Source organism: Cydia pomonella, chromosome 8 (genome assembly GCF_033807575.1).
Source record: "Cydia pomonella isolate Wapato2018A chromosome 8, ilCydPomo1, whole genome shotgun sequence".
NCBI lineage: Eukaryota > Metazoa > Arthropoda > Insecta > Lepidoptera > Tortricidae > Cydia > Cydia pomonella.
Genome location: NC_084710.1, coordinates 12,956,674 through 12,969,703, shown reverse-complemented (window position 1 = coordinate 12,969,703; position 13,030 = coordinate 12,956,674). Strand labels below are relative to the sequence as shown.

General features: G+C 37.0%; 1 protein-coding gene across 3 annotated transcripts in view; it reads right to left on the bottom strand.

Moving 5' to 3' along the window:
- Positions 1–13,030, bottom strand: part of LOC133520620 (coronin-2B-like) — a 29,617-nt gene that overhangs the window by 15,223 nt on the left and 1,364 nt on the right. For 2 of the 3 annotated variants that reach the window (XM_061855145.1, XM_061855147.1), the window contains exon 2: positions 2,570–2,767. In XM_061855145.1, coding sequence (XP_061711129.1) covers positions 2,570–2,767 — 198 coding nt within the window. Of the gene's footprint in view, positions 1–2,569; positions 2,768–8,435; positions 8,583–13,030 lie in introns of all 3 variants that reach the window. The other variant, XM_061855146.1, reaches the window with a different exon arrangement.

The window sequence follows — 13,030 nt, the reverse complement described above, 5'->3', positions numbered from 1 at the left end:
TCAACAATTAATACACAAGTCGATTGGATTTCAGTGTTGTCAGTGATTTAAGAAAATCTCAGCGACGGTGTGAACGAGCCTTCACTTTGGACGCTTGGTGTAGTGTGACTATGACTAATAAACAAGTCAATAAACACTGGTGATCAATCATACATAGTACCTACTGTAATTATTTATTGTACTTACACGAGTTACATGACGTAACCACAATGTTTATTTTTGTAGCTTACTCAAGATATATTAGTTTGTAAATGCTAATTTGAGCACCTGACACTAAGAATAGTAGAGGATATTGGATATAATGTACCAACGATTCAATTATGTATTAATAAACAGCATCTTATTGCTGCATGTGTTGAGTTATTTTGAGTAAATAATATCAAATTAAATTAAAAAGGAAAGAAGATATGAAAACTGTATACTTCAAAACATACAAAAAGCTCCTGTTAATCGTATTAATGTTAAATAGAAAGTTCTATCATTTGCATTTTATACGCAACCGCCTCGCCTGAGGCTATCAGACGTGATCGATATTAAATATCCTGCATAAATTTACCTCAGATTTCAACTATTTTCGAAAATTTGCCTGCCAAACATAGGTATATTGTTTTCTTGAACAATCTTCCTCCGGACTTCGTCCCTAATGACTTTTGTTGATGTTGATACATCACAAGAGGAATTGTCCGCACGATTCCTTGTCACGCGACGAATATTACTTAACTAGCATTTGATATTTAGGACAATAGAAAGGAGATTATTGATAAAAATGCCTGGTAAAAAATATCATGATCAGGCTCGTTTGCACATTCGCAGCTATTGCGCATTTAGCAGCGTCGGTAGAGGTTAGTTTTCTTTATTATTTTGAGTTTAACGATACATCAAGCTCTCTATGACAGTCGTTAGGAAGAGTTAGAGGCCTTTGGCGGAGCGGCCCGGTTAGCGTATGAGATCCATCGGCGGTGGGGTCAGTCTGAGAAAATAAGTGGGAGCCTTGGTTGTGCACTACGCTCGGTTAACCTGTTGCGTGTTGCTTTTATTTAAGCACAAAAATGCGTTCCCCTTATTTACCTATGTTAATTGTCCACCCATCTTCCATCTCCGCCATTGACCTTCCATAATCATGCTCTCTTACTTAGTATTCTTATTTCAATAGAACAAAACTTGTTTGAAAAATCTATACTAGAAATTCTATCAATTAGTGTCTAGTTATTACGGCGGTCTACGCTAGGGTCGCTCGCATCCGCTAACCTGATTTAGTGCACAGAACGTGCATTGACTTATAACCATGTTATTACGATCTCTTTCATCAGGGGACACGCAATTCAAGGCGGCCTAGTTGAAATTCTATGCATACGTCGTTTAGAAGCAAATTTGGAAATAACGTTAGTGCACAAATTAATTAAATACAAATTAATAATTATATGCCTATACAAATTAATTAAATAAGGACGAGTCTAACTATTACCTACCTATAACATTGGTAAACACGACATAAAATTCGTAGTCAAAAAAAAACATGTAAACATTCATGTTTTGTGTCATAAACTTGATGTGTCCATTGTCTCCCCCAAGGTAGGAGGCGTCAACGTCGAGCACATAAGTTTAAAAAGGGTAATATGTAAATCTCGCAGGTGAGACGATGTCCAAAATTAAGGATAGAAATTTGTATGCAATTTAACAGCGAAGTACACATGAGACATGAGTGTAAGTGAAGTACCAACAAATTTGGTCTAGTTATATTAAGGATGCATTTCTTCTCTGGCTCATTATCATTACTGGATTATCTAGTGTGTCTGCCAATTAAGTATTCGGTTTTCCGGATTTTATTGTCTTTGAGATTAATCGCGAGAATTTTATGTTTTCTAAAGTAAAAACTCAATGAATGTTTATGGGCAGTTTTTTATAAATTTACCTAGTAGTTTGGCTATTAATGAGAACTATCGTATCATAATTTCACGTAGACTTAATTTACCGTGATCCAACTGAAATAATATTTCATAGCGACTGTGACACACACACCTTTATCAATATTGAATTAACTTGACTCAGTATTGAATTAACTTTTAGTCATGGAAACGTAGGTCCCGGGCTTTAAGGCCTACAACTTCCAAACTAGAGGTAGTATGTTCCAAGCCGGACCAGTACCAGTATCAATGAGTTTATTTTATGGAAGTTATGTACAAAATATACATTTTTATTCATTTTCCGGTCGCTTTTCGATAAAAGAAAACAACGTGAGAAATCCGGTCTTAGTTTACCAGGCCTTATTGGAGTTAGATCTAGGGTGAAAGGTGAGATGGCAGTCGCTTTCGTATAAACTTGAATCTGTATACAAATTGGGGTTCGATGTTTAGCGAGCCGTAACAAAAGCTGACAATTTAGGAAAATGAAAAGGCGAATATTGAATCTGTATGAACAGGGTTATTAACCCATTGACCGCCAAAGACGTCAATTGACGCGCGGGGCTACAGCCCAATGTACCCAGCTACAGTGCATTCCGAAGGTTCACGTTAACGCTCGCGTAGGCATGGCGTTCAAAGGGTTAAATTTAGAGCTACTTAGTACTTACGTGATCCAAAGGCAGGACGAGGAACGCGCCACCGCCCGCGACCTCAGTGACGATCGCCACGAACTTTGGATTTACGGCGCAGAAGTTGGAATCATGAGCGTTCCTGGTGATCTTAATGTTGTCATAGCAACGCTCTCGTTTTGAGGGCACGCCATACACATGGCGGAACTTGGAGCTCCTCACGCCGCGGAACCAGACCTGAAAGTTGGCGGGATTAGGCTTGTTTCTTTTCCGAACATAGGTACATTTATGCCATACGCTGGCAAACAAGCTTTGGCAGAAAAAGGCGGAAACATGCAAAATGTTGGCACGAAGGGTGATCTCTCAAACAAATTTTGAAATCGCTCGCGAATTTAAAACATGATAATTAGATACAGTAGATTTTCACCTAGCCGTCCCAAAATTTACAAAGACCTATTTACAAAATTCAGTTTCATACGGCCGCCTACACGTCTCGATAGCTATTTGGCTATTTGTTTTGTATTAGCAATCGGAAAATTAATATCTGACCTAATAAACTTGGCAGTGCAGTAGGTATGCAGAATTCCATACTGGCAAGTGATGAAAACGTCAAGTTTGAAATTATTGCACGATGCTTAAATTTGTTTTAATTTCATACTAGCTTTTACCTATACTATGTATAAAATGTCCGTATGCATATATCTGTCTGGCGATTCGGCTAAGACTGAACACTAAAAGAGTTGAAACTTAGAATATAAAAAAGTGTATCGTTTTACTATGTCAGCCTAACCAAGGTGACATTCGCTATCGCTAAGACAACGAAGCGCTTTGTGTCTCTCTATCACTCTTCCATATTAGTGCGACAGTGACAGATGCGTTTCGATCGCTACGGAGCGTAAGCGATTTGCACGTTGACTACGCGGGCAGGCCGCGTAGCCAATGTTACAATCGTTAACGCTCCGTAACGTAGCGTAGTCATCTCTCTCTATCACTCTTCCATATTAGTGCGACTGTGACAGTTGCGTTTCGTCCGCCACGGAGCGTGAACGATATGCACGTTGACTACGCGGGCAGGATAGCTTCTTATCGTTATTAGGGTTCGACATTATCGCACGGTGGTTTAGTTTGTTCCATTACGTACATTATACATATGTAATTATATTATTATGTATAGCTGTTTATACCCGTCTCGTGACTCGGTTCAGTCATAACGATACAAAAAGTTTAAATACGTAATAAAGAAAAAACGACTACCGTTTTACGATGTCAGGATATCCTGCAGTTCCGCTCTTGGCAATTAGACATGTTAAGGATGTACTCAATGTTAGTTTTATATCAGATTTAATTTTAATTGAGATTTGCGTTTCATATCGAGGCTATCGTTTCACAGTGACATACAAATTCAAGCGCATTAAAATCTTTTTTTGCAACAAGACAGCAAATTTGCTTTTTGTAGCGAGAGCTACTTCTGAGTCCGACTAGGCGTAAGATAATTATTTAGAAACGTAAGCGTACCGAGAGACTCAAAGAAGCAAGAGAAACAAATAGCTTTGGTCTCCGGCGGAACGTGTAAATTTCATCGCGACAACATATCGGAGGTAAAATTGTCCTCTTTCATTAACTAAATGAACTGTCAAAAGGGCCGAATTCGGTATTAGACTAAGCTAAGTTGGCATCGATTTTGATAGCCCAGCCTGTGCAAGTGTTATTTTAAAAGTCAAACTTCTATGAAATGATGATGGTTATACATGATGTTTATTAAATCACCTGCAATAATTTAGGGGGCGAATATATAGGTCAAACTGAGCAACTTTTACTATGAGACCAACTCAGAAATCGCAAAAATAAAATTGGCTGTATAATACATTTTGGCTCTCTGGCCTTGACATTTTATATGGGAGAGTAAATTTTTTTCGCGATTTCGGGATTGTTTCGGGACCTATATATTCAGTCCGTAAATTATTGCAGGTAACTAAATAGACATACTGTATAACACTTGCACAGTCTGGGCTATCAAAACCGCTGCCAACTTAGCTTGGCCTAACTCTAGTCTATGGCGTCCATGCTATCTTAAAGCATAGACCAAACTCTATAGTTCCATAAAAGGCGCGGCCTGTTTATCATAAACGATCGCAGTAAAGTTACACACCGTGTTACGTTGAGTCGCACTCCGATGCACTCAAAATAGAAAACTATCTGCATTACAAAAGTCATGATCTTGCATAAATCAACTGCAAAAAATCTAAACACGTTGTGGGTTGTGATAATTAGTAGAATAAATTAATTAATACCACGCTACACTTGTCTGTTATAGAACGTAAGGCTATATATTAACATTTCTTGGGATTTATTGAGAAGTATTAAACTTTTAATATTAATTAATAAGCAGTAATCGTAGACAGGTAGCAATTTATGTCACTTTAACGTCAAACGTACTAATAACATAGATAAGCCTATGTCGTTAAAAAATAAACAATACCGATGCTGCAAAAAAACTTTAAATAAACTTCAAATCCCTAAAACCGTTGTTATTTTGAACTTGTAAAATTTTATGTAATAGAAACATCACATTGACTTGAAAGTCTATCTATCTTTCAATTTATAGATATTTAAAAAAACTGGCCAAGTGCGAGTCGGACTCGCGCACCGAGGGTTCCGTCGGTACCGGTATATAAGTAAAAGTTCACCCGTCACGACAATCGAGTCATATCAATTATTAAAAATATTTTTATTATATGATGTAACTAAACATTTACGGTTTTCGCAATTTTTCGTTTATCTGTCCTATAAGACGTTGCTTCGTACCAAATTTTAAGATTCTGAGTTCACGGGAAGTACCCTGTAGGTTTTGATTCCCTTGCGAGTGTCGAAAATTTGCGGCATAAACGGCTGTATCTTTTGATTGCGTTGGCTTAGAAGTTTGATATTCTCATCACAGCTCCAAGGGACAGTAGACCTGAGTATTTGATAAAAATTCCAGCTTGATACCTCCACGTGTTCCTGAGAAAAAGGGTCTTTTCTCAGGTTCCGTTTTTGGGGTTCTCAGGAACCCTAAAAATGTACATACTTCGATACCAACAATTTTAATGTATAAATTATACACCAAATGTTATGTCACATCCATTTTATGCTTTCGTCTAAAAAATGCTACCTGTGTCCGATCCTTATTAATAAGTAATAAAAATCAATAGCGACTTAATAGTATAGTTGTGTTATCCACGATGACGCGCAGATTTGTCAAATCTAACCTTTTATAACATGACATACCAAGTCAAAGCACGCGTCTTCGTGAATGACGCGATCGATACCTGTATATAGCCGTATTACTAAAAAAAACCGACCAAGTGTGAGTCGGACTCGCCCACCGAGGATTTCGGAGTCTTACGGATTACTTTTTAGTATTTGTTGTTATACCGGCAACAGAAATACATCTGTGAAAATTTCAACTAACTATCACGGTTCATGAGATATAGCCTGGTGACAGACGGACGGACAGCAAGAGTCTTTGTAATAAGGTCCCGTTTTACCCTTTGGGTACTGAACCCTAAAAAGAGTTTATGGCCTAAGATGAAAACTATTGCATTTAAAAGAACGCTGTCCCACTATAAATGCTTTTATTACCATAGAAAATAATATGTAGGTTGTAAGACTTTTAAGTAACTGATCTGCCTTTAATATTTACCTACTTCATGATTTCATGATGAATGATCTTATAAAATGATACAAGCTCAAAGTTTGAATGGCCGATTATTAACATAGTTGCCATGTTGAATAAAATGATCAAATATTTGATTACAATGTATATTGGTTAGCAAATATCAAATATTTGAATCAAGGCTGGATTGATTTATCTTTTACTTCAAAAATAATATCAGAATCAATTTATAGTTGGTACGGTATATAGATCTAAATTTAAGCTGCATCTGCAGACATGTTAATATAAATCTATTAGAAAAGGTGAACTTTCGGCGCGCCAGACTAACGGCTACTTGACCGGTTTTTGCAACAGTTAAGATATAAAGCTACATAATAACAGCAGTAATAAAGCGTAACATCCTTAATTTAAATAATGGAAAGTTAGCTTAGCTCAAATGTTCTCTAAGTATGCTTCGAGGACATTTCCGTTCCTAAGGCTTCTTCTTCTTGTGCCTAAACAATTTAACAGACAAGCGAGCCCTAAAAGCTTTGTCGACTGTCGTAGGAAATAATACAGCTTAAAATTTATCTAAAGCCTAATACATGACGCTTAACAAGTAGCAGCCGCTTAAGATATTCGTAGAAAAAAAACAAAAGATCCGTAGGACGCTAAAAAGGCTTATCTTATTCGCGCTTATAACAAAAATCTCTGATCGATGAATAACGTCACTCGATTGTTTGTTTAGATCTCCAGATAATCCTGATAATTAAACCGCAGGATATTTTATCTATATCAGATAAAAATGTTACGATATTTTATGTACCTAATGTATTTATAATAATACCGCTTCCAATTAACTTTTACCCTTTACAATCATCTTGTATATTCATGCCTATAAATTTTGTTTTATTGAGTTACTCGTATTCTGCAAATATGTATGAAGTCTCATTATCTTGACCGTCTCTAAGTTTCTAACAACGGTTGAATTCATAGCGACAATGTTTTATAACTGTAAGGTCTGTTAGGGCAATTACATGAGATGATGGGACATATGTACTTACTCACCAAACTCTAAAATTACAAGTTAAAAATTACTTGTAAAAGGAACTTGCGCGCATTAATCCAGTTAGGTTGTAGACACACGGAAGAGAAGTTCGTCTAAACTAAATAAACTAAAGTTGACGTGACGTTGAACGTAACGTTGAAGTGTTGATGTCATTATGTGCCATTATGAACGTCATATGCATTTCACGTTTATGGTGAGACGTCCACACTCTGCCACTGCAGTCTGCGCAGAGTTTGCATGGTCTGATTCTAATCTTACAATTCTAGAGTGGCCGCTTGCCCCAACTAACCTTATGTTTATTATAAATACATATCGTTATGGTTACGGTTTATTGGCGTCGACAACCTCGCTTTTAAATGATGTATTCTAGTACAAAACAACGCCAAGTGCAGGAATTAAACCCAATTACCACTCATAGAAGTGAAATTGTCTGGAACTATAAACCAAGATGACTAATGAAGCAATATCTATTCTTCGCGCAGTTGAATAATAGACAAATTAACATGGCAGCGCCTTTAGTTTTATTTACACTTTTTATTCAAAATTGGAATCCCAAAATTTTGGTCTTTAAAGCGTTTTGGCCTGTACCAAAATTTCACGTCACTTTACGTTTGGCCTGTATCAAAATTTCACGTCACTTTACGGCTTTGACTTACGAGAGAACTTGGATCCTAAATGGGTGCGCTGTTTCTGTCTAATTCTCACACTTTCACAGGATACGCAGGATACGTTTTCTATACTTATTATCATTTAACATAAAATATGCCTACTATGAAAGACAGACACTACAAAATAGGGAGTGGAAATAAATGTAAGGCTTAAGATAAAAAATAAAAAGTCCTCATTTCCCAGATACCAAATAGATTCTGTGCCACCATAGCCATCTGCAAAAGTATTGAAGACACTATACTGCAAGATACTAATCTAATACATACAAAATAATCAACTCTACTGTATAATAAATATTTTTTGACAATATTTGAGCGCATTAGTAGCGTAGATAAGTTTGCAGCTACTAGTACAGTCGGTCAACGAAAATGTACAATTGAATGACCATGGCGTTCTTATTTTAAAAACACAGAATTTTGTCTAAGTATGCTAAACATTTTCAAAAGGCCGACTGTAGGTTGTATGTTTTGAAAATCGAATTGGTATTTTGGAAATGAACAACTTGTGCAACAAAAAGAATAAAAGTACTCTACCTGTGAATTAGTCATGACGTCTCCGTGTTGAGGTGCTAAAACATGCACTACATAGAGGCACTCCACACTAGACAGTCCTGTGCATCTTAACTAATCGTGTACACAAATAACATAACCAGCTGCCCACATGACGCACTGTAACTAACACTGTCGAATAAACAAAATGGATGCATTAAACACAAAATACACAAATTGCAAAATAAAAATAATAGCTAAGTAATTATAGTCACATGTGATAGTAATTAGACGAGCGATTATTGCGACGTCGAGACGCGAGACTCGCTCGACGGCGAAAAAAAAGTGAAAAGCGTTGTTTCAAAGTCGTTGCCGCCGACGAGGTTGGGAGAGATTCAAATTCACGCGCTATAGAATACCTATCAATTAAATAATCGCTCTCACGTCAACAGAGGTCGAGCTAACGGTTTCGGGTTGGTATGGTAGTAAAGATAGAAACGTGACTATTCATACGCGGTACACATATGTCGATAATTTTCAAATTGCTTGACTAGGTAGCTGCGCCAATGACGAGGCGTCCAGAGATTTCGATTGCTACCGGCTTGCGTATTAGAACTGAATTACATAGCTGTTAAAGAAAAAGTAAGCCAAGTTAGTCTTGACTATTTTTGACGCTAAGTTTCTACTACTACTTTTCTTCTTTCTACTATTAAAAGTTACAAGTTGCCTCATATGGCTACTAGTTTTTATTTCTATCTTCTGTATGTCATTTAATAAACTAAACAACATCAACCTGTAATACAAGCCTTTCTATCAACTTACGATCCGTTATGTATATGGTTTATTCTAAAAATCGGTCTATTATGGTCTGCTGCATTGATGTATATCTAAGGACGGGCCCGACGGGCAATACGAATGGGGCCAGTACAGCGGTGTCACGCACACGAATTCGAGCCAATTGGTGGCGTTACACTGCACGATTGGCTCGAAATCGTGAGTGACACCACTGAACTAGTATCATTCTTAGTTCCCGTAAGGCCCGTCCTTAGATATACGTCAATGGTCTGCTGATACTCATGAACTGAACTTCGATGCTCGAACCCAGCAATTGCATAAATGGAAGTGACACACAGTAGGTATATCAAATTGCATATGATAACAATCAATATTTATATAACATTTCAAGCCTGTCCGATTAAACCATTATAAAACATGACGCATACAATAGACACTTTAAAGTGTAGTAGTACTGTAACACTTTCCCTCCACTTTAAGTTACATGATGGGCAGCAAAGCGTTACATTTAATACGAACACTGCCGCATACTGTATTCCTATACTTTAACTAACAGTCGTCTAAGAAAAACCAGTTATATTCAGGCCGCCAAATGAAAACTACACGAACGCCAAGCCTCCTTAACTCTTTGAACGCCAAAAGCGGTCGTCTTGAGTATTTTTTACTACAGCGCCAAGAACGCTTATAAGTGTAATGGTAATGGCGTACACTACTACGTTACTGTATGTTGTATTGTATTTTTCTTTTATGCTTTCAAGTAAGACAAATTGGCCCCCCTTTACCCTTAATCTTGGTGTGTAGTGTGGGTGAGTGTTTTGTGACGAATGGCGTTCAACGGGTTAAGGGACGCTGGAATCAATTTGGATATTACTTTGAGATGTTGTTATTGCTCTATTGACTGGGGCAAGCCGGTGAAACTCCTGTAAGCCTAGTCGAGATAAAGCTCGTTAACCCATTAGCGCCTACACCCACTTTTAGGAACCCACAATTTTTCTAACGCTTTTTAGGTGGGGTTACAGTAGAAAATCGAATCAAACGCAGTAACCCAAGAGGGTACAATGGGCGCTAATGGGTTAATAGAAAATTCCAATCGGAACTTCGATATACGATTTTCATCTTTGCTAGGCCCCTGTACTTTGACCGATTGGATGCCACTGATACGTAGGCAGAGATCACATTTATACTGGATTGCTCGAGGTTAACGCTTGGTAAACAATGTAAATAATAACCCAGCTTCTACATACGCTTGGTACACTCAAACACTAAAGTTATTTCTGCATCCATTATGTGGAGAGTTAACGGCCGGCATTGTTGGAAAACGATTAACCTTTAATTACTTTGGTTATGGCAAGTAGCTTCTTAAAATAAGTAAGGAATACAGTCGGCCTCAAAAGTCGCTGGATCGACAACGCGGAAACTTCGGAAAGCCTGGAGACACCGGGAGAATCCTGCGCTTTTGGATGCAGTTAGACCAGCTAGATTCTGGGGTCAACCAACTTTAGAAGAGAAGTGCATGCAACAGTAAAGTAAGCACGAAGAATTTCGTAAATTGACCCGCCTGTTCCTATCTCTATCGCACATGCATAGTTATAGATATTGCTGTCCCGTCCATGATGCCATTCTTCGTGCTTAGCGTCATTACTTTAGAAATATCAGGTTTGAAGAGCCACAATTGCGGGTCCAAATAAGCCGCGGTTTGCCGATCCCCGGGCTTGCCGACAATCTGGCATGGCATAGGTAAGTACAGTAGGTACAGATATGTTACGCACAATGGCCCGATATTTACAAGCTAAATGCGAAAACCGGAGCGCATAACCTGCGACTGCTCTAAAGCACCTTTTCGTTTTATGAAATGATTAACTTCCAATGACATTTTAAGTGGTACTGCGACAAAATATACTAAGGCATTTTTTTGTCGCAACCCTCTTGAGTGCTATGTTCTTAGAGCACGGTCAGGCGTCCAACCTTTGTGTATAAAAAGGTTGGATATACTTAAATAAGTATACAGCGACTTCCAAGGTCGACTTTGCCAGCTTCACAATAGTGATATGACCTCACTTGAAGAAAACTAAAGAATAGAGAACAAAAGACTTGGCGGTATTTGTTTAACGATAAATAATTAACGCATTAAATTAATAATGTTAATGTTGGCCAAGTGACCGAAATATGCAAGCACTTGAGTGTTTGACTGTAGCAAGTAAGTAGCACTTATGTCATGGTTTGGTGGTCAAAAAGTACTAAGAATGAGATAACAATGTTTAAATTACATCATACTAAATGTAACAAAGTTTAAGGAATGTGAAGGAATATCTTGACCTTGAATTTATTCAATAAATATATCAAGAATAGTGCTTTTCCATTAAACTAGATTTATAGAAAGTGAATTATGTATAATTATGTAATATGTATTTTATAACCATATTACATGAGATACAGCTAAATTAATATTCATAGAAAAGGTGAAAGTTATAGAATTTCACATAACCACTTAGCCAAGCTGTTATAAATATGATGTGAATAACACACATTGTACAAAATATTGATTAAACATTGCATGTGGCCTTTTAATGGAAGGTTGTTGGAAACTGATGGCCTGCATATGTACTGTTAAAACTGTATTTCCCTTTCTAAACTTTACTTCAGTATGTTATTACTTTGTAATTTATACACAAATACTAGGAATTTATAACAAAAATACTTTTGTACCGTAAAATATTTTTTTATTAAATAATCAGTTAGAAAACATTGCTATTACGGCAATCACAATTTTATATAAACCTTTCTTATAAAATGTGCCTTTGTGCTTTATTTCTCCTCAAAAATCCATTAAGTCTAGTTTAATTAGTTGTATGGCTTGTGTATGAAATAAAATCGATAAATTTAATGTATGATTAAATTAGTTAAATATGCAAGCTCTTTATACACAGATATATGCCACAGTGGCGGATCGTTCAAAGAACTCGATTCCCACCGGCTTGTCTAATTTCAGCCCGTCAAGTACTGTCACAATCGGTTCATGGAGAAAAGGAAAGCAAAATTAGCTTCGGGTTCCCTACGAATATTTGTGACGCGCCGCCACTGATATGCACTTAGGCAGACAGCAAAACTGCCCTATTACAATGTAATATATAATAAGATACACTGTCTTGCCGTAACAGGGCAGAAAAGGTAACCAGTTTCATTCCTATCGGTAAAGAACCCTGCAAAGAATAGACTACCTATGCACAAAAAATATTTACCTACTTGATTGTGAGTTACTTCAGGTGGGTAAAATTTGATCCCTAGATTAGAAACAACTATGCAGATTATGGGATGGTGTTATAGTTAGTCTAAGCTAACTTTTGACTTGACAAGCAACAGACTGGATGTCTTACTATAAACATTGTCTTACTATAAATATAATATTTTGTTATAATACATTTATGGGTACTACTACTACTAGCCTACTACTAGTTGCCTGAAATAAAGATTTTCATTTTCATAAATGTCCAAATCATATGAAAATATGATGTTTTCAATGGCACTGCCACACTTTGTTGCTGTCAAGTGAATGAGCGATAGAGTTAGTCGAACCATGCTAAGTTTTCATGCCAAGTACTATGGCAAGTATGGAGCTTATAGGGATATAATATGTATGTGTTTTTACTGTCAAGTTTGTGTAAAGTTAGCATGGTCAGTTTAGCTTAGACACTCTTCCAGTTTTCTTTTTGTTGTGATTAGTATGGAAATAAATAAAAAGGTGAATCTTCATAGATGGCACATACAATAGTGATACCAGTGTGGCGATACTCCTCCTTTCGACTTTTCCCAGCTCCATTATGCTCAGCATTGCTCCGAGCAATTAT